At 46.2% G+C, this 22,634-nt stretch overlaps 2 protein-coding genes across 9 annotated transcripts in view; one reads left to right on the top strand and one right to left on the bottom strand.

Annotated features, from left to right (window-relative positions):
* LOC139750769 (uncharacterized) overlaps positions 1-22,634 on the top strand; it is a 284,624-nt gene that overhangs the window by 93,710 nt on the left and 168,280 nt on the right. The gene's annotated exons all lie outside the window — the stretch shown is intronic.
* LOC139750768 (cyclin-dependent kinase 5 activator 1-like) overlaps positions 11,645-22,634 on the bottom strand; it is a 134,375-nt gene continuing 123,385 nt past the window's right edge. Inside the window, exon 2 of the mRNA XM_071665490.1 lies at positions 11,645-22,618. Coding sequence (XP_071521591.1) covers positions 22,124-22,618 — 495 coding nt within the window. The 3' untranslated portion in view covers positions 11,645-22,123. The remainder of the gene's footprint in view (positions 22,619-22,634) is intronic.

The raw sequence follows: 22,634 nt of genomic DNA, 5'->3' as shown, positions 1-22,634 counted from the left end.
CCATAACCCACCCACCCACCCGTCCATCACCCACCCACCCAACCATAACCCACCCACCCACCCGTCCAATCACACCCCCATCAACTCATAGAACTCCCCTCCTCCTACTCCTACTCCTCCTCCTCCTCCTCCTCCTCCTCCTCCTCCTCCTCCTCCTCTCTTCCTCCTCCTTCCTTCTCCTCCTCCTCCTCCTCCTCCTCTTCCTTCTCCTCCTCCTCCTCCTCCTCCTCCTCCTCCTCCTCCTCCTCCTCCTCCTCCTACTTCTCCTCTTCCTCCTACTCCTCCTCCTCCTCCTCTTCCTCCTACTCCTCCTCCTCCTCCTCCTCCTCCTCTTCTTCCTCCTCCTCCTCCTCCTCCTCCTCCTCCTCAACGCCCCAACGAGGGAGTGAGGGCAGGTCGCTCCCCCGGGTGATCTTAGCCAGCAACCTGACAGTGGTCATGGTGACTGGGATAAGGGCCTCCTGCTACGGTGGTGCTGGTTGGGGACACACAAGACAAAAAAAAAAAAAGAGGTAGTATACAACACATTGTGTGTGACATTACAATAGCGCCACCAGCGGATAGGTAGGTCAAGAATGAATGGATTTCGATTAGAAAGAAAATATATAGATTCAGGTCGGATGTGGGTTCGGGAATTGGGTAGTGGATTCATGGAGCAAATTGCCGAGTACAGTAGTGGAAGCTAGCTCTAGAGATAGCTTTAAACGAAGGTTGGATGTATATATAGGGAGTTCAAGCCGTGGGTTGTAGGGTGGACAGATTCTCAGAACCTGCCTGTCCATGGGCCAATTGTCCTCCTGCAACGTCCTCACTTCTTGTGTTCTTGTGTCGGAGGCAGCCACAAGGAAGAGGAATGTATATCTTTCTCTCACACTTGTAGATTTGTGCAAGGCATACACGACCTGGGACACAGACATAGCCACTGTAATGTATTGAAGCGACCAGGATGTGGTATGGGTATGCTTGATGCTATAGTGGCAATGTACAGTGTTACTGAACCTATGTTGTGTGATCTGCTATGGTAAAAAACGTTAGAACGGGGGTCTATCCACTTCGTGTTTTCTACTTCGTATTATTCGTTGATTATGTTGTTAAGAAGTCTGGAAAGATATATGTCAACACGATTTATTTTTTTTTTAGAATGGTTGCATATATTAATATCTTCCTGTAAGTCCACGGGGAAAATGAAACACGATAAGTTCCCAAGTGCACTTTCGTGTAATAATCACATCATTAGGGGAGACACAAGAGAGAAATATAACAGTCCGTTGATATACAACGAAGAGTCGAAGCTAGGACGCCATTTGGTAAACATGGACAATCGCATGTTTACTAAAAGGGAAGGGAGCGGGAGGCTGGAAATCCTCCCCTCTCTCTTTTTTTTTTTTTCCAAAAGAAGAAACAGAGAAGGGGGCCAGGTGAGGATATTCCCTCAAAGGCCCAGTCCTCATCCTCTGTTCTTAACGCTACCTCGCTAATGCGGGAAATGGCGATTAGTATAAAAAAAAAAAATATGTATATATATGTACGCCTGCTGTATATTATTGATGTTGTGTGTCCACAACGCGAGAGAGAGTTTGTTAAGGCCTTCTGCTGGGCTACGGGTCGTAAATTGGAGTTAATGTTCGTATCTTTAGTTATGATGATACGTGTATTTAGGTCTATGATCTTTGTAGACTGTGGTCAATGAACATCTGTTTGTCTATCTATCTATCTATCTATCTATCTATCTGTCTATCTATCTACCTATCTGCCTATCTGTCTTTTTATGTTTGTGTCTATCTATGTCTATCTATCTATATCCTTTTTCTTCTGTGTTTATGTCTGTCTATCTATCTATCTATCTTTCTGCCTATCTTTCTATCTATCTGTGTGCAGGTGGGGTTCCACCAGCCATCGCTACGCTCCCCCCCCCCCCCCCCGAGGTTGTTTGGGGGTTAGTCCTCTCACCTGCCGGGGTCATTAAAGTCGTCAACGTAAGCTACGTCGGGTCGTCAGGGGCGAACAGCCTCGTTCGTCTGTCAACTTCAGGGTCATCATCTGGGGTGATCAGTGTTATGTTATTGTAATGAATCGTTGACTGAATCTTGTCACTAATAAAGACAATAATAATTGGAAAAATGATAATGATAATGATATGTTTGTTCTTAACGCTACCTCGCTAACGCGGGAAATGGCGAATATAATGATAATAATAATGATAATAATAATGACATTGATGATTGATAAAATCTATTACAATTGATAATAGTAATAATAATAATAATAATAATAATAATAATAATAATAGTAATAATAATCGTAATGATGATAATGATAGTAATGATAATAATAATCGTAATGATGATAGTAATAACAATAATAATATTTTATTTTTATTATTATTTTTAGAAGCATTATCTTCAATATACAGTATAGCAGAATGGTGGCGCTGCACCCGACCTGTGTCGTGGGATACCGGGCCTTGCTCCCGTCCCAGCAGCTGACCACAGGCAGGACGAAGTGTCACACTGGAATACATGTCATGTAGTTTTAGAATTCCCCCGCGAAGACGTTTTACGCCATGGCCCACGCTGGTGTATATGTTCATATGTTCACTTATTGGCGTGAAAATTGAAAGCTAGACACGAAATTTAGTCCTACGAATGTTGAGGTGGAGGCCAGAATTATGCCTCAATCCCCAGTCTATATACAGTGTGGATCGCTGGGAGGGGGTCATATGCTGGGGATAATGTTTCAGTCCCTCCTTCATAAGCCGACGTTTTCTTCTGATGGGAAACTCTCCTGTTTTGCACGGACAACTCAAGTTAATATATATTATACTCGAATTCGTGAGATGAAAATAAATTCACCACATTCACGTGATGACATTATGGCGTTAGTGATGGGTCATTAATTTTTAAAGTGAAAATGAATCTATACTATGTTCATGAGATGCAATAGAGATTGGGTTATGAGTGATTAATTCGTAAAGTGAAAATTAGTCTACCATATTTATTGCCCTCGACAGATCTCCATGTGTTATCTTAGGTATAATAATTCTTGCACGGGATGCGACACGTCACATGTGTTCATTTTATTCTTTCACAATCGTGTCGTTTCGACATTTTGTCGTTTCGCTTCCTATACTGAGTCGAGTTTATGCTTCTCATTAGCTAGTACTGATGAGGGACAGACATTTGGACCGGGTTAACTTGCGTAAGACAAAAAAGAAAAGAAAAAAAAAAAACGGTGGCATATGGGGTTGTTATTAAGGTGTGGGGTTAGGGGAAGGGGTGACCCCCTTACCTGCCTGGGAAGGGTAAAACCCCCCTACCCCCATATTTGGCGGGAGGAAGGGGTTGTAGAGGGTGTCTCCTCCTCCCGCGTTGACTAGGTTGTGGGGGATACATAGGAGAAACATATGAAATATTTTGTTGTATTTAACGTTGACAAGAGTCCACATCGAGTGGAAACATGGGGATAGTAATGTAAGAGTGGTTAGATAATCGAAGAAATCAATAAAACTTTTGATAGCGTCACATTTACGTTAATTTGCAATGTATTCCGTGTGAGATATGCCAACGACAAAGCCATCTTTCTCCCGCCACACGGAGAATAATGTTCGTTGGAAGTGGTTGCGTTCGTTGGGACGACTGCTTGTGTGGGTTACCATTCACAGCGCCCAAACCTCCCAGCGACCAAATGGAAATCGCGAGCAGAGAACATTTTTTTTTTTCTTATACGTTTTCAGGAATCATAGAAGATGAACTAAAAGTTGAGCCGTCTGGGTAAGTTAGGTAAAGTTTTCATAAGTTAGGGTAAGATAGGTAAGGTTTTCATGAGTTAGGGTAAGTTAGGTAAGGTTTTCATGAGTTAGGGTAAGTTAGGTAAGGTTTTCATAAGTTAGGCAAGAATTTCATAAGTTAGAGTGAGATAGGTAAGGTTTTCATAAGTCAGAGTAAGATAGGTAAGGCTTTCATACGTTAGCGTAAGTTAGGTAAGGTTTAGGTAAGGTTTTCATGTTCGGATAAGTTAAGTAAGGTTTTCATAAGTTAGGGTAAGTTAGGTAAAGTTTTCATGTTAGGGTGAGTTTGGTAAGGTTTTCATGAGTTAAGGTAAGTTAGGTAAGGTTTTCATAAGTTACGGTAAGTTAGGTAAGGTTTTCATAAGTTAGGGTAAGTTAGGTAAGGTTTTCATAAGTTAGGGTGTTAGGTAAGGTTTTCAAAAGTTAGGGTAAGATAGGTAAGGTTTTCATAAGTTAGGGTAAGTTAGGTAAGGTTTTCATACGTTAGAGTAAGTTAGGTATGGTTTAGGTAAGGTTTTCATGTCAAGGTAAGTCAGGTAAAGTTTTCATGTCAAGGTGAGTTAGGTAAGGTTTTCATAAGTTAGGGTAAGTTAGGTTACGTTTTCTTGTGTTGATTTATACAAGCATTTCACGAACTTTCTCCCTCACATTTCCCCCTAATCTCCAACACCCCCCCCCACACACACAGTATCCCGCATCTAGATTAATATGCCATCCGCACCCTTCTAGATTACGTTATGAAGTGTGTCAGGAGTCCACTGATATGTTATCTCTTTCGCCTCTACAAGTTGCCCCCAGTGGTTGCCCTTGGACTACATACGTCCACAGGCTTGGAGAAAGCAAAGTGGGAGGAAGAGGAAGGAGAGGGGTCGACGTAGATGGAGGCGGGAGGTTGGGGGGTAAATGAAATATTCAGGAGGGTGAGAGGCGTGCTCGGGATGGAATGAATTAGGTCAAGATGCTGCGTGGTGGTGACTTGCTACTCTCTGGACTCAACAACCATAGCATGTGAGGCGGTGGATTAACCCCTCACTAGAGATGGGGTGTGGGGCTTTGCTTTGATTAGTGGACTAAAGTTTTTGGGGGAAAAAAAATTCAGTAGAATTTTAGAGAGGGAATTCGTCAAAGCAAGGCCTATGTGTTCGTCTGCTATTACTCTTAATTCACCAAGTGAAAACAAGTAGATAGGTGTCCAGTATATGACTATATTTTTTTTTTCATACTATTCGCCATTTCCCACGTTAGCGAGGTAGCGTTAAGAACAGAGGACTGAGCCTTTGAGGGAAATCCTCACTTGGCCCCCTTCTCTGTTCCTTCTTTTGGAAAATTAAAACAAGGCGACTAAAAGGGGAGGGAGCAGGGGGGAGGCTAGAAATCCTCCCCTCTCGTTTATGATTTTCCAAAAGAAGGAACGGCAAGGCGAGCCAAGTGAGGATATACCCTCTAAGGCTCACTCCTCTGTTCTCAACGCTCCCTCGCTAACGCGGGATGAGGCTGCACTGCCTCCAGCAGCAGGGGACTGTAGACTCCTTTGGAGTGAGAAATCCTTCGCTGAGACTCTACTCCCAGTGACACAGCCTCGTTAAAGGTGGCATTTCATTCGCGGTGCTGCCCCAAGCAGGCGGAGTTCGGTAGCACCTATGTTTTGTGTGTGTGTGTGTGTGTGTGTGTGTGTGTGTGTGTGTGTGTGTGTATATATATATATATATATATATATATATATATATATATATATATATATATATATATATATATATAGATAGATAGATAGATAGATAGATAGATCGATAGATGGAGAGAGAGAGAGAGAGAGAGAGAGAGAGAGAGAGAGAGAGAGAGAGAGAGAGAGAGAGAGAGAGAGAGGTGGTTACGTAAGCCAGGTGGTGATGACGCCTCACGGGATCAGCTGGTGGTCGGTCGGTACATCACGTCACCCAGAGGTGGTGGGGTGGGGTGAGGTGGGGTGAGGTTGGGGGAGGCGCACGTTCGCACCCCTGCCCCGCTCTCGTCCTCTCACCTCCCCACCCGATGTGTGTCCTCCTCTTCCTCTCCCTCCCTCCGGCCGGGGCATGGGGTGCATCCATCTGGTCGGGGCGGGTGTGATAAGAGCCCAGGGGGAAGGAGGGAGGGAGGGAAATGGCGGGGTGGGGGGGAAGTGGCCTACTGTCCTACTATTGATGACAAGGTGAAGGAGACTGACGAAGGAGGGGGGGTGGGAGGGGGAGGGGGGTGTAGTGTCCGTACCCTCCTCACACTCCCCACCGCCCCGCCCCGCCCCGCCCCATCCCGCCCCGCCCCGCCCCTAAGCTTCTTCCCTTACCTAAGATTTTTATTTTTCTCTTATTCTGAGAAGTTAGGTTAATTTCCGAAAAGACTTATCAGTGGGTTGTGTGTACAATATCCCCTGTAATGTGTGTGGTTATTATTGCAATTGGTCAAACTGGTGAGGTTCTTCATATCAAAACATCAATATAGTGTTCGTTGTGGGCAAGACATCAATATAGTGTTCGTTGTGGTCAAGACATCAATATAGTGTTCGTTGTGGTCAAGACATCAATATAGCGTTGGTTGTGGTCAAGACATCAATATAGTGTTGGTTGTGGTCAAGACATCAATATAGTGTTCGTTGTGGTCAAGACATCAATATAGTGTTCGTTGTGGTCAAGACATCAATATAGCGTTGGTTGTGGTCAAGACATCAATATAGCGTTGGTTGTGGTCAAGACATCAATATAGTGTTCGTTGTGGTCAAGACATCAATATAGCGTTGGTTGTGGTCAAGACATCAATATAGTGTTGGTTGTGGTCAAGACATCAATAGCGTTGATTGTGGTCAAGACATCAATATAGTGTTCGTTGTGGTCAAGACATCAATATAGTGTTGGTTGTGGTCAAGACATCAATATAGTGTTGGTTGTGGTCAAGACATCAATATAGCGTTGGTTGTGGTCAAGACATCAATATAGTGTTGGTTGTGGTCAAGACATCAATATAGCGTTGGTTTTGGTCAAGACATCAATATAGTGTTGGTTGTGGTCAAGACATCAATATAGTGTTGGTTGTGGTCAAGACATCAATAAAGTGTTGGTTGTGGTCAAGACATCAATATAGTGTTGGTTGTGGTCAAGACATCAATATAGTGTTGGTTGTGGTCAAGACTTCAGTATAGTGTTGGTTGTGGTCAAGACATCAATATAGCGTTGGTTGTGGTCAAGACATCAATATAGTGTTCGTTGTGGTCAAGACATCAATATAGCGTTGGTTGTGGTCAAGACATCAATATAGCGTTGGTTGTGGTCAAGACATCAATATAGCGTTGGTTGTGGTCAAGACATCAATATAGTGTTCGTTGTGGTCAAGACATCAATATAGTGTTGGTTGTGGTCAAGACATCAATATAGTGTTGGTTGTGGTCAAGACATCAATATAGTGTTCGTGGTCAAGTTGTGTGGTCAAGACATCAATATAGTGTTGGTTGTGGTCAAGACATCAATATAGTGTTGGTTGTGGTCAAGACATCAATATAGCGTTGGTTGTGTTCAAGACATCAATATAGCGTTGGTTGTGGTCAAGAACCTAATGCAATATTTGACCATCTCAAAGACTCTGGTCATCACGTTGACTGAGATATGAATATGAATCAGAATTTTGGCTTTTATATAAATTAGATGAATGTATATGTGAAGAAATTAATGATATCAAAGTATTGGTTTATATGAACTTGATAAGTTGATATGTGAGGTAATTGTTAATATCAAAGTATCGGTTTATATGATTTAGATAACTTTATAAGTGAAGAAATTGTTAGTATGGCGTCCTAGCTTCGTCTCCTCGATGTGTATCAACTGACTGTTATATTTCTCTCTTGTGTCTCCCCTGATGATGTGATTATTACACGAAAGTGCACTTGGGAACTTTTCGTGTTTCATTTTCCCCGTGGACTCATAGGAATATATATATATATATATATATATATATATATATATATATATATATATATATATATATATATATATATAGATAGATAGATAGATAGAGATAGATAGATAGATAGATAGAGATAGAGAGAGAGAGAGGTGACACACGGGCCAGCTGTGTGTCCCTGGTAACCCTGTGACTCACGTGGTCCCCCAGGCACTCAGGGAGTTAACACTGACCAAGTGGTAACGTTTAGGACTACGTGGTAACGTTGGAACCACGTGGTAACGTTTGGGACCACTACGTGCCTACGTGGTAATCTGTGTGACGACAGGTGGCAACCCTGAGTCGACGTCACGTGCTGCCCCACCTGCTTCCCTCCCCCCCCTCCCCCACGTGGCACTGGGCATGGTGGCTTCACCCCGTCACCCACCCCACCTGCTGTGGGGCTCATTCTCCCCTCCCGCCCAGTGTGACATCAACACCTCCTTTCTTGCCCAGTGTGACATCAGTACCTCCTCGCCCAGTGTGACATCAACACCTTCTTTCTTGCCCAGTGTGACATCAATACCCCCTTCTCGCTCATTGTGACATCAATACTCCCTTCTCGCTCAGTGTGACATCAATACTCCCTTCTCGCCCAGTGTGACATCAATACTCCCTTCTCGCCCAGTGTGACATCAACACCCCCTTCTTGCCCAGTGTGACATCAACACCCCTTCTTGCTCATTGTGACATCAATACCTCCTTCTCGCTCAGTAACATTAACACCCCCTTCTCGCCCAGTGTGACATCAACACCCCCTTCTTGCCCAGTGTGACATCAACACCCCTTCTTGCTCATTGTGACATCAATACCTCCTTCTCGCTCAGTAACATTAACACCCCCTTCTCGCCCAGTGTGACATCAACACCCCCTTCTCGCCCAGTGTGACATCAACACCCCCTTCTTGCCCAGTGTGACATCAACACCCCCTTTTCGCCCAGTGTGACATCAACACCCCCTTCTTGCCCAGTGTGACATCAACACCCCTTCTTGCCCAGTGTGACATCAACACCCCCTTCTTGCCCAGTGTGACATCAACACCCCCTTCTCGCCCAGTGTGACATCAACACCCCCTTCTTGCCCAGTGTGACATCAACACCCCTTCTTGCTCAGTGTGACATCAACACCCCCTTCTTGCCCAGTGTGACATCAACACCCCCTTCTCGCCCAGTGTGACATCAATACCCCCTTCTTGCCCAGTGTGACATAAATACTCCCTTCTCGCCCAGTGTGACATCAGCACCCCCTTCTTGCCCAGTGTGACATCAATACCCCCTTTTCTCCCACTGTGACATCAACACCCCCTATGTCCGTCCATTGCGCCACTATCCAGGTCGTATATGTACATTGCATCAGCTCTCTCTCTCTCTCTCTCTCTCTCTCTCTCTCTCTCTCTCTCTCTCTCTCTCTCTCTCTCTCTCTCTCTCTCTCTCTCCATATATATTAACCCTTTGAGTACAGTGTGTACACGACTCTTTGTCACGAAGTCATAAGGGTGACGAGTGTGAAGTTAACGAGGCTGTGTGGTTAACGAGGCTGACCTACCATTCCCCACTGTACCATGCCTGACCTGACCCCCCCCCCCCCTTGTACCCAGGTGTCACCACGACGTGGACGACACAGTTAAGAGCCTCACCCGCCAAGCATTTTGAAGGGTCATGCCGTCGTGCTCAAAAAGGCCGTTCCGTTCCGCTCAGGGGTCGCGTCGTGCCGCCGTGTTCAAAAAAAGGTCGTTCCGTCGCGCTCAGGAGTCGCGTCGTGCCATCGTGCTCATTAAAAGGTCGTTCCGTCGCGCTCATGGGTCGTTCCGTAGCGCTCTGGGGTCGATCCGTCGCGCTCTGGGGTCGTTCCGTCGCGCTCTGGTGTCGATCCGTCGCGCTCTGGGGTCGTTCCGTCGCGCTCTGGTGTCGTTCCGTCGCTCTCATGGGTCGTTCCGTCGTGCTAAAGCACACCCTACACGTACCCAGGTCCGTGTGTGAAGTATTGATAACGAACGCCAAGCGTTGTGGAGAGATAGCGAAGGAAAACGATAAGTTGTCGACGACTCATATGTGTTGGCGGGCAGTACTGACTGACCTGTCGCCTCCAAATTCACCCTCGCCTCTTGTACACTCCTCTCTACTCATAATGTTCTCGGCCTGTGTTTTGAGTGTTTTCTGAGCTCCCTGGTTCGTACCGAGCCGCTGGGGTGGTGAATGAAGGGACAAGAATACACCATGGCATAGATAGATACGTCCCTCTCTTTTTTATATAGGGTTAAAATATATATTTATATATATCTGGTTGGAAATAGAACGTGGGATAAAGATGTGACGCGAAGATGGCAACGCTGCGGCGGTGATGCCGCTCGCTACCAGGAAGGTTGACTTGTCCGTCTGTTTGTGAGCGGGGCGCTGATCAAACAGGCACACAGACGGGGAGATTCAGTCATAGTAACAGACTTGTACATATGCACGGTAACAGCCGACACTCGGACAGACAGATGCCGTAGATTAAATAGGGGTAAAACAGACAAATTGGCATCATGTACAGTGAGGCATATGAAGACAGAGTGACAGACATACGGATGATGGACGTGCATCACACGCGGGCAGACAGAGCCGTTGACAGACCTACAGACTGACAGCAGGACAGTTAAGAAATATATATATATATATATATATATATATATATATATATATATATATATATGATTTGTCAGGTAATTGTATCGTATACAGAGACGCTCGAGTACACAAGCCGATTTTCTTCTAATGTAATCAATTGTTTTTCGTTGTATTTCATGTTTTTTGTTGTCCTAATTACATTATTTATTTACACAATTTTTTTTTTAGTTCCTCGTATTTCTCTTCACGAGTTTCCTGTTATCTTGAATCGTGTTAGGTCATTAGCAGAGTTACTCCATTCTGGTGTGGTAAATTCTAATTCTAATTGTTTGTTGGGTGTAGTTAAGTCACTTGTTCAGCGGTTTAGAATGTGTTTGAATCCCTAAATGTTCTTCTTTGTCTTTAATCTTCCTCATTTCTCTCTTCTCCCTCTCTGTCCTCTCCTTTTGTATGTTTTTTTCCCCGGATATGTCTTCACCCTTTTGTGTACAGCTTCTGTATTAGTCTTCCCCCTTTGTATATTTCTTCTGTACATGTCTTCTCCCTCTGTACATGTCTTCTCCCTTTGTATACGTCTTCTCCCTCTGTACATGTCTTCTCCCTCTGTACATGTCCTCTCTGTACATGTTTTCTCCCTCTGGACATGTCTTTTCCCTCTGTACATGTTTTCTCCCTCTGTATACGTCTTCTCCCTCTGTACATGTCTTCTCCTTCTGTACATGCCCTCTCTCTCTATACATGTTTTCTCCCTCTGTACATGTCTTTTCCCTCTGTATATGTTTTCTCCCTCTGTACATGTCCTCTCTCTCTCTCTCTCTCTCTCTCTCTCTCTCTCTCTCTCTCTCTGTACATGTCTTCTCCGTCTGTACATATCTTCTTCCTTTGTACATATCTTCTCCCTCTCTCTATGCCTTCTCCCTCTGTACATGTCTTCTCCTTCTGTACATGCCCTCTCTCTCTATACATGTTTTCTCCCTCTGTACATGTCTTTTCCCTCTGTATATGTTTTCTCCCTCTGTACATGTCCTCTCTCTCTCTCTCTCTCTCTCTCTCTCTCTCTCTCTCTCTCTCTCTCTCTCTCTCTCTCTCTCTCTCTCTCTCTCTCTCTCTCTTCATCATGGTCATAAAGGCAGAACACCTTCGATTTATGTGTGTCATTTTTGATTGCATTTGATTCCTTATGGATTGAGATCCAGGCTTCTTTCTGACAGTTTGTCCAAACTGTATGTATAAGTCTCAAAAAAAAGATATATAGCAGTTGTAAATGGTGAAAATATAAACACAGAGATATATAGATATATAGATATATATATCAGTTTAATTATATAAGAGTTTTTACACCAAATGTACATAAGTTTCAGCAAGTTTTCCTAAAATGTGACTGTCTATAAAGCCCATAATTGTGAAAGAATGCTGGCTTTCTTCCGGCCTAATGGTCGAATTGATGATGTTTCCTTTTATTCATTTTTATATATTTTTTTTCTTTATCTGTTCGTGTTGTGGTTGGGTGTGTGTGTGGGGGGGAGGGGGTGGAGTAATGTATGGTGGTTGGCTTAGACTGTGGGGGTGGTCTGTGTGGAGGGGGGAGGGGGTTTGTGTATGTGTATGTGTGTGTGTGTGTGTGTGTGTTTGTTTGTGAAAGCACATCTTTCTTTCATCAGTATCATTATTAAACTCTTGGAGCACGAATGCACGAACGGGCGATGAAGTGAGTGACTCACGAACGCGACGCTACGAAACCCTGTTTCGCGGGGCGGGAGGGATGTGTGTGTGTGTGTGTGTGTGTGTGTGTGTGTGTTGGGTGTGTGGGGGAAAGCGTGAACTTTGGCATGGATGGCCCATGCGGGCCGTGGTCAAAGTTCAAAACCGTCGTGCCCACAGGGTCGTACCGTCGGTCGTGCCCACAGGGTCGTACTGTCCGTCGTGCCCACAGGGTCGTACCGTCCGTCGTACCCACAGGGTCGTACCGTCCGTCGTGCCCACATGGTCGTACGGTCCGTCGTGCCCACAGGGGTCGTATCGTCCGTCGTACCCACAGGGTCGTATCGTCCGTCGTGCCCACAGGGGTCGTACCGTCCGTCGTGCCCACAGGGTCGTACCGTCCGTCGTACCCACAGGGTCGTACCGTCCGTCGTACCCACAGGGTCGTACCGTCCGTCGTGCCCACAGGGTCGTACCGTCCGTCGTGCCCACAGGGTCGTACCGTCCGTCGTGCCCACAGGGTCGTACCGTCGGTCGTACCCACAGGGGTCGTACCGTCCGTCGTGCCCACAGGGTCGTACCGTCCGTCGTGCCCACAGGGTCGTACCTTAGCCGTACCGTCGTGCTCAAAGGGATAATAATAATAATCAAAGGATCACTTCTAAAACAGAGAAAAATGAAATAAATTAATAGTGATTTGAAAATATTGAAAACAGATTTTAGACTGAAAATGTATGCAGTATGAATATAACTTTAATAATTAATGATGAATGGTACAGAAACATTTTGTTCAGCAATACAGTGTAGCTTGGTATGATGAAAAATGAAAACGTATAAATTCCTTATAATATTAAATTAGGTAGGTAACATTCAACTTATTGAAAATAAGTTTTAACACTACTAAATATATATATATGTATATATATTAAAAAAAATACCTCAGTATATTTATCTGTTTATCACGTTTAGATAATTTTCTGAGATATTACAAAAAATTCTTTAAAGATTTTGGATGAATGAAAATGAGTTTTTTTTTGGCTGTTGGACAAAAAAAAAAAAGACGAAATATATTGTAAATATAAAAAAGATAGTAACAAATATCAGTAAAGATGAATATAAAATTCGTATAAGAAAAAAACAATCGTTATTTGTGAATGATGGAAAGGCGTATGTGGCGAAGAGCCAACACTAGGTAGTTAATGTGTTGTCTGGACTGTTGGTTGTGGGAAGGGAGACGAGAGTGTCTATTTGAAGCCTAGTGTTGCCAAGTGTAAACCCTTGATGACATTTCCTTCATTATATATATATATATATATATATATATATATATATATATATATATATAGCGTGTTTATGTACCACTGACAATGTAGGCAATTTTTCGACATAAGTTGATACTTGTTTACGTTTTGAGTCGCCTTAAATATATATATATATATATATATATATATATATATATATATATATATATATATATATATATATATATATATTGCCTGTGATTGTCTGGCCATTTTTCGAACCAGTCCGAGGGCAGAATGAACACCCGGGTTGGGTGTTTGGGCCGGCCGACTGCCGCGCCCACATAGGATTCGAACCCAGGCGGGTGCGAGCGTGACCCGCGGACCAGCATTACTGGCCAGTACACCTCCGAAGTAAAATACCTCTGATTACAGTTTGGCAACACCGACACTCAAGTCGTTTCCCACATATCACAAGTGACAAGTTTTACACAAGGTATTATCACATTGGGCCGTCCAGGTTAGAAAAGAACAAGAGATATAGTCTTTGACCTTAGTACATAAGAGTTTTAGGTGAGTGTATGTGAGATTTATTTATTTATTTATATTTTTTTATCACAGGCTGTACGTAGATTTTGATCATTTGTTTTGAAATGTTTTAATGTACCAGCGTATGCATTTACCGTCATCCAGCATCTGGCAACCGTCATGCCTCCTCTCACCACCTCCAAAAAAAGTTTCTTGTGTTAATGTTGTTCATTTGTGACGCTTCTGGTATTATTATTATTATTATTGTTATTATTATTATTATTGTTATTATTATTATCATTATTATTATTATCATTATTATTATTATTATTATTATTTATCATTATTATGTATTTCATCCTTCTGCCAGTGAGAGGAGTAACTTCGTAAATACACATATAATTCTCTCGTTATTTATCACATCTTTTCCTTCATTTCAGGACCTGAAACCTTTCCACGATTCACAATAACGATGGGACACAATCTCAGAGGTTTAACAATAACGAGCCCCTACACCTGCCAGGGTTGAAGTGGCACTTAAAACATATTTAGATAATTACTTTATCATTTTTTTTGTCACCAGAGTTTCCTGTCGTCCACTTGAGCTATGGTAGGTGGAAAGCCTCGCCCCCAAGAATAAATATAGGTACATAGCAGATGAAAATGTCAGGTTGACTACTGGCATTTACATGGTTCTGGCGGCCACATTCTGTGATTATCACGTCATTTGGAAAGTGATTCATGTCATCAGGGAGGTCAGGGGGTGGTGATGACGCTGCTCCCTTCCTCCTCCCTCACTCTCCTTGTGCCCGAGTGAGAGGGCTTCATGAGGTAATATTTCCCAAATTATGATTTGAGGGATATATTTGAACCCACCCTCCCCTATTTCGTTTTCTGCCATGACGTGAAAACCAGGAATGGAAAAAAGAAAAAAAAAGGTGGCGCGGGATTCTCAACAGGGGATTGGCTGCCTGGGCTAGTGACGTCATATGCACAGAGAGGCAATGGATACAAAATAACTCTCCTCTTTTATCATCTACCAATCATGATAATGACTATCCACCATTAACAATTTGTTCATTTATTTCATTGGCATTTTTACATAATGGCTTCCTGCCTTGCAATTGGCAGAATTAAATCTCTTAAGATATGAGTACACTTCTCTAACAAAGAAAACTGATAGACCTACGACAGTAGATTAATTACAGTATTTGTTTTAATGAAACAATCATTGATTGTTTGCATACTTGGCAGGTTATCAGTGAGCTGGATCGTTAAAAGGCCAGTCCTCGATCCGCACACGGGATCCGATTGGCTGGCTGACGGGGGGGGAGGGAAAGGAAGGAAAACACACACACACACACACACACACACCCGCTCAGCCAATCAGCGGGAGCCACGTATCGATCAACGACTGGCCGCCCTCCGCTCCCGCCCAATCATCAGCAACAGAAACAACTCGTTCAGAATGTACAGTTAAGTAGGTAGCAGAAACTTTTTTTTTAAGTGGACTGGTAAAAGTAGGACGAGAGATGTAGCATTTCAGTTACACAGGGGTAAATTGTTTGGGGTTTGGGGGGGTTAGTATGGTATGTGTCATGGCCGCCGACCACCACACCTGGGGGGGTCATGATATGCCCCCCCTCCAAGGCCATATAAGGCTCAAGGCTGGTCAGTAAGGCTCAGGTCTCCTTAGAGTAGGGATCTCAAGGGTTGGTAATAAGGTTCAGGTGGCCTGACTTACGGTAAGTCTGAGGCCTAGATAGTAAGGTTGGGATCTTAAGGCTCGAGCCTTATTAATAAGGTTTAGGTTTGCCATCAAGACCCCGAGCCTTGTTAATAAGGCTCGGATCCTACAATAAAGGGGTTCAGGTCTTACCATTAGGCTCAAGCCTAATTAATAAACTCGATGCAAAATGATAAGTCTCTGGACTTTATTATTAACGTCTGATCTGATTGCTAAGACTCAGGACTTTTAAAATCAATAAGGCTCAAGCCTTATGACTAAGGCCCGAGTGTCCTGTGCCGTAAAGACTCACGCTAAGTGGATTGAGGAGGGTCGTGTGTTCAGGGGGGATGGGGAAGCCTGAGCCTTATTGCAGGCCAGGGGGGGAGTATGATGGTAGGCGGGCAGTATGATCGAGAGTATGATGGTTGTATAGCTACACTAGTTGCGTTTGCAGTAGGAGGACGCACTCACGCCCACGGTCGCCCGCCCGCCCCCCCAACACGCACTCTACCTACCTACCCCTCCCTACTCCGCGCACTCGGAAGTTCCTGCACTCTCTGAGTGCGTCCTGAAGTACGTTCCGAAGGGCGTTTGAGAGTGCGTGGGAGGCGGAGGGAGGTCTTTGAGTGAGTGAGTGCGTCTGCCTCTCGCCGCTCTTTGAGATGATGCACCGGGGGGGCGGCGGGGAGGGGTGCGCGTGCGTGCGCGCGCGCGGCCGCTGCGTGGGGGGGGGGGTGTGGGTGGTCAAGACTGACACATACGGAGGAGGGGGGGAGGTCAAGCTGAGGTCAAACACGACGGGTACTGGTCGAAAGCTCAGGTCATATGAGGTCACATTCTCTCTCTCTCTCTCTCTCTCTCTCTCTCTCTCTCTCTCTCTCTCTCTCTCTCTCTCTCTCTCTCGTACCTCACATGTCAAGGTCCATGTTACCCTCAGACGTCCATGCTAATCCTTGTGATTGGGACCAATCGCGTGTCGAATCTTCTTAAGTCGTAATGGACGAATCTCTAAAAAAAAAAAAACTGTCGTTGGACCAATCGCTATTCGAATCCCTTACAGATTGGTGGAGCAAGCATAGATGACACGACCTCCCGCTGTCCCTAATCCCCTCACGAACCACGATGGTTCGAACCTGGCCTAGTCATGGCTCGAACCTTTGACCTGACCCCTCGGGTCGTCTCACATCCGAAGCTTCGTGAAGTCCTGTTGCTCAAAAGGATTGAAATTTGAGTTCATCACCAGCCTACTGCTGTATGAATGAGGCAGTTAACTTCCCCACATGCCTAAATTATTGACCCCAATTAAAGAAAATTAAATTATTGACCTTAATTCAGCAAACCTATATTATTGACTCCAATTCAACCCTTAGTTTATATTGATCCCAGTTCGACAAACCTAAATTATTGACCCAGTTCAACAAACGAATTATTGACCCCAGTTCAAAACAAGCCTGAATTATTGACCCCAGTTCAGAAAACGTGAATTATTGACCCCCATTTCAAGAAATGTAAATTATTGACCCAAAATTCGACAAACCCATATTATTGACCCCAGTTCAGCCAACCTAAATTATTGACCCCAATTCAACAAACAATTTATTGACCACAGTTCAGCCAACTAAATTATTGACCCCAATTCAACAAACAAATTATTGACCCCAGAGCAATTCAACTTATTGACCCCTGTTCAAGAAACCTTAATTATTGACCCTAGTTCAAGAGACCTATATTACCGACCCCAGTTCAAGAAATCTATATTACTGACCCCGGTTCAACAAACTAAATTATTGACCCCAGTTCAAGAAACGTATTACCTACCCCAGTTCACCAAACCTAAATTATTGACCCCAGTTCAAGAAATCTATAGTACTGACCCCCGTTCAACAAACCTAAATTATTGACCCCCATGGTCATTATGAGTTAACCTCATTTAGCCACTGTCTGGACGATCGAGAATTTGGAATCCGATTTAAAAAGCATAAATACGGTTGTTCCTTCACTAAATACGAGCTGTATATATATATATATATATATATATATATATATATATATATATATATATATATATATATATATATATATATAATACACGGGGTTCTACCGTCCATGGTGGATTACGGAATGGCATTTGAGATCGCTGAGGCTCAAATCATCTGACCCAGTTATCACAGGCATCAGCGGGAAATTTCCCCCCACAATAGCCCGGCTGTTGTTGTGGGAGATCTTCCTCCCCCACAACAACAGCCGCCAGGCTTTTCTCCTCCCACGTCCTGGGGAGAAAATGCTCGTTTTCTTCCATCGCTGAAGACGAATTGGTTGCGTAATCCACTTTTGTTTTTGTTTGTCTCTTATGCCTTGTATTCTCATCCCGAGTCCTAATGTATCACAGCTGTGTACATGTGTACGCATTGTTTTACATGCTCGATCGCCATTTCCTGCGTTACCGAGGTAGCGCCGTGAAAAGACGAAGACAGGCCGTACTCGCTCACATTATTTTCAGTCGGTCGTGCGCAGGGCACTGGTAGGTACCACAGCCTCCCTCCACTACCAAACCTAACCGAACCCCTCCCTCATGAACAAGGGCAGAACCCCTCCCTCATGAACAAGGGCAGAACCCTTCCCTCATGGACAAGGGCAGAACCCCTCCCTCATGAACAAGGGCAGAACCCCTCCCTCATGAACAAGGGCAGAACCCCTCCCTCATGAACAAGGGCAGAACCCCTCCCTCATGAACAAGGGCAGAACCCCTCCCTCATGAACAAGGGCAGAACCCCTCTCTCATGAACAAGGGCAGAACCCCTCCCTCATGAACAAGGGCAGAACCCCTCCCTCATGAACAAGGGCAGAACCCTTCCCTCATGAACAAGGGCAGAACCCCTCCCTCATGAACAAGGGCTGAACCCCTCCCTCATGAACAAGGGCAGAACCCCTCCTTCATGAACAAGGGCAGAACCCCTCATGAACAAGGGCAGAAACCCTCCCTCATGAACAAGGGCAGAACCCCTCCCTCATGAACAAGGGCAGAACCCCTCCCTCATGAACAAGGGCAGAACCCCTCCCTCATGAACAAGGGCAGAACCCCTCCCTCATATATATGAACAAGGGCAGACAGTGTGAATTACGTACATGTGTATATATGTATATGGCTGTGTGTGTATCTCTACGTATACGTTGAGATGTATAGGTATGTATATGTGTGCGTGTGTGGACGTGTGTATGTGGATGTCCCTTCCTCTCTCACGTTCACGTCTCGTGACCCACTTTCCAAATCACACTCCCACCCCCTACCCCCCGCAAAGCCCCCAGGAAAACATCCCTTCAAGATATATTATTGGGTCGAGGTCCCTCAGGGAGGGAAAGAGGGGGAGGGGTGTGGAGGGAAGGTCTTCCTTCCCTCCCTTCCCCCTCCCAAGCCTCCCGCGAGGGAGAGGGAGGGGAGGTTAGGTCTCTGAGTGATCCGGGTCCAGCATCGCTCTCATGTGATAACCTCCCAGGGCAGGTATATATAAGAGGTTTAAACACCCCCCACACCCCCAGTTCTCTCAAAGAGATCCCAAAAAACGTTTTTGGGTCGTCTCTACATCCACACCATCCATCTTAGTGTTGGGCCATTGTGGTCCTCTTCTCCTCCTCTTCCCACCCACCCTCCTCCTCCCGTCTCCGTCTCCCGTGACACAGCTGAGGGCGTCCCCCTCCAGTGAGATGGTTCCTTACCCAGGATGGCAACGTAACTTCATACCACGGATTAGCGACTGTGCATATGACTCTCTCTCTCTCTCTCTCTCTCTCTCTCTTTTTCCCAGTACTGAGTGAGGGTTCACCGTACCCAGCCTCCCATTTACCTCTGGTTGTATTGATCTTACTCATTTGGTGACCTGGTTTCTTCGTCCCCACCCTACGTTGTCATCTGAGCTTGCGTCCATCGTGACTTCGTAACTTCGGTTCGTCTTTGACCTGACGTTTTGTGCCTCAGGGGGGACCTGACGTGGGTCCTTCTATGACCACGGGGCTTGACCACCTCCTCCTCCTCCGTCTGTGTCCGCCCGCCCGCTCGCCCGCCCGCCTGCAGCAGCAGCCACCACCCACCCGCTCCCCCGACTTCAACAGACGTGACTCGCGTCCCCGTTTTCTATATCACACACCAGAAATCTCTTTGGTATTACCATTGGCAACAGCGAAAAAAGGTATATGTTATCCTTGGAGGATGTCTTAAGTGTCTGTATGCTCAGAATATGTATTATCCTCGGCAGTTGTGACCCTTAGTACAGCCCGTTGGCTATCACAATGCACTGGGTGGTGTAGTAAATCCTAAATTATGATATTCACAGTCCGGAATATTTCCAAGCTCTGGGCTAGCTAGCCCTCGGGGTAAACAAAATATCTGGTTTAATCGAAACACTTCCCCTCTCCTTTTTTTTTTGTTTTCCTTCTTATTTTTTTCTTTTTTAAACCTATGAATGGCTAAACCAAGAGCGATTTCATGTACTGTATTTGATTTACTCCTGTTCTCTGAGGTCCTCAGCTCGACATACACACAGACACACACATATACACACAGCTCCATCTTCAGCAAGTCATGTACATGGCTCCAGCCAGACTTACTCCCTGAGTTCGACGATATACGACCCTCGAGTATTGTCGGGTCTCCTTGGCCTATTGGAGGAGGGACCCGGCGGGCCCAGGCCAGACATACCCATGGGTCCTACCGTCGCACTTCGAGGGTGGGTGGGGTTCGACCTCGTCTCAGGGTCCGTGTGTGTGTGTTGACGCACCGGGTGTGGCCTCTGAGGCGAAGTGTTCCCTTTTTTTTTCCTTTGTTGTCACCCTTGCTGGGGCCGTGCTGGAAGGTGATGGCCACTATTATGGCGCAGGGTTCACGCTGAAAGCCATGGATGACTGGAAGGTACCGCCTGGAATGCGGTGCTGGATCGTTAGTCTGGCTCTGGCGTCTTGCCCGTATCTGCTCCCACCGTCGGACGCCGGGCTGAGGTTCGCAGAGCGCGCGAGATGGACCAAGTGACCCGTCGCCAGGTTACATAACCCCCTTCCGTGACCGGTAATTGGCATAGGGGCGTGACCCAACACGACCCATGACCAAGGTAACAGAGCTCTTGATCCCGGCGGCCACACAACGGGGTTAGGTCAGCCCCGGGAGGAGGTCAGACGAGGCCAAGGGCCGGACAGAATCCTATGGTGTCTGACCATCCATTGGGCTAGACCAGCCATGGGGGTTAGGCTTCTCTTACAGCTACTGGCCACTACAAAACGTTTTGATCTGGAGACCTCCAAGAGTCACCGGCCTCCAAGAGCGAGAGGCCCTCCAAAAGGAGGCCATTTGGCTTCCAAAACTTCTGTTGATTTGGCGTAAATGTTGACCAGTGGCTTTTCCAGACCTTGTTAAACAAAGGGTCGTTTAGACTTCGGTACCCCGGCTTCTACACGGCCACCAAAACACTAGTTATTTTTTTTTTCCTCAAAAATCCCACACGTCTTGATATATCGAGAAGACCATCTGGGGGCCTGCCTGGACCTCTGCATCACAACTCATGTCGTCGATTCACAACTCACAACAGATCTCACTTGCCTCCCACGACAATTGGTTTACAACTATAACAACTCCCCACAATACTAGCATCAACAATGACTCAACTGTAACACTTTACGGGGCAGAGAGAGAGACACACACACCCCATCACACCTGTGGTTCCTTCGACACTGCTGTGTCGTCAGCAGTGTCAAGCCACGGAGTCTCCAGCCACCACGTCACTCGGGTCAGGAGGCTTGACCTCCTGCCACTCACTCAACTTCTTCCTTGTAAGAATTTCCACCAGTGAGAATACGAGAATAATACGATTAGTGATATGGTTCCGTCCCAGCGTGTCTTGGGTTCCTACAGTGCGGTGCAACTCCCTCCCTCTCGTCCGTCTCGGCTTGGTTTCCATGGTGTGAGGCACGCCGGCAGCGCGCGACCCCCCCTCCTCGACGACCTTACCTCTGGTAGTGTGACCTTCAGACCAGGAGACCTGACTGAACCAGCAGCAACCAGGGGTGACGGGAGGGTTTCATCCACACTCTGCAGCGGTCTCGCTGGATCACACAACAGAACCCCCTTCTTTTTTTTTTATTCCAAATTTTTATTCTCCCGGCTAGAGCTTCGTCATTCGAGAGGGGCGTGGCACCGGGGGGTTAGTCCAGGGCGCGGGCGTGGCTTGAGAAAAGGTTGTGGGTGGCCGCCTTGGAAGACGCAAAGGGCGACCTCCGGGGGTCACCTGAGGCCCAGCCTACAGGTTCCTCCTGGTCAGCCGTCGCCTCGCTGGAGCTCCCGTTTGTCCGCTCGATGCTGTGCTCCCCAGGGTTCCCCCAGCTCTCCCCAGCTTGTGACTTGCCGTCAACGAGTCCCCCACTGTTCTTTGCCCATCCCTCCCCCATCTGCTGCTTTTTATTTTTATTTTTTTTCTTTTCCACCGAGGTCGACGCGGCGACCCAAATCGTTCAACAACAACAAACAACAACAACCCAGCAGTCACTCCACGAGGAATCAGTGTGCGCTCGAGCAGCAGTTCACCCTTCAGGCCGCTGTCTGCTGCGGCTGCTGCGCCACTGCTAGCGGTACCTGCTGCTGCACCACCACCTGCTGTGTCAATAGCACCTGCTGCTGTTGTTGTGACTGCTGCTGCTGCTGTTGTGACTGCTGTTGCTGCTGTTGTGATTGTTGTGACTGCTGCTGCTGCTGTTGTTGCTGCTGCTGCTGCTGTTGGCCGCAGGCCTTGAGTTCGGTGAAGACCTCGGTGAAGAAGGAGGGCTCGGCGTTGATCCTGAGCATGGAGCCGCTGAGGGTGTTGATGATGAAGAGGCACCGGTCCCAGAAGCGGTCCTTGTCCTCCTCCACCAGGAAGGGCTTGAGCGGGTAGGAGATCTCGTTCCCCATGTACGAGTACGAGAGGTAGAGGCAGGTCAGGACGACCGCCTGCAGTTCCTGCTCGCTGTGGAGGTCGTCGCTGACCAGCTCCCGCACCAGCATGTACACGAAGACGACGTTGGCAGGGTTGATGAAGGCGATGTCCTGCGAAATACAAAAT

Source organism: Panulirus ornatus, chromosome 10, assembly GCF_036320965.1.
Source record: "Panulirus ornatus isolate Po-2019 chromosome 10, ASM3632096v1, whole genome shotgun sequence".
NCBI classification, from domain to species: domain Eukaryota; kingdom Metazoa; phylum Arthropoda; class Malacostraca; order Decapoda; family Palinuridae; genus Panulirus; species Panulirus ornatus.
The sequence above is the reverse complement of the archived record's forward strand: the minus strand, read 5'-3'. Positions and strand labels throughout refer to the sequence as shown.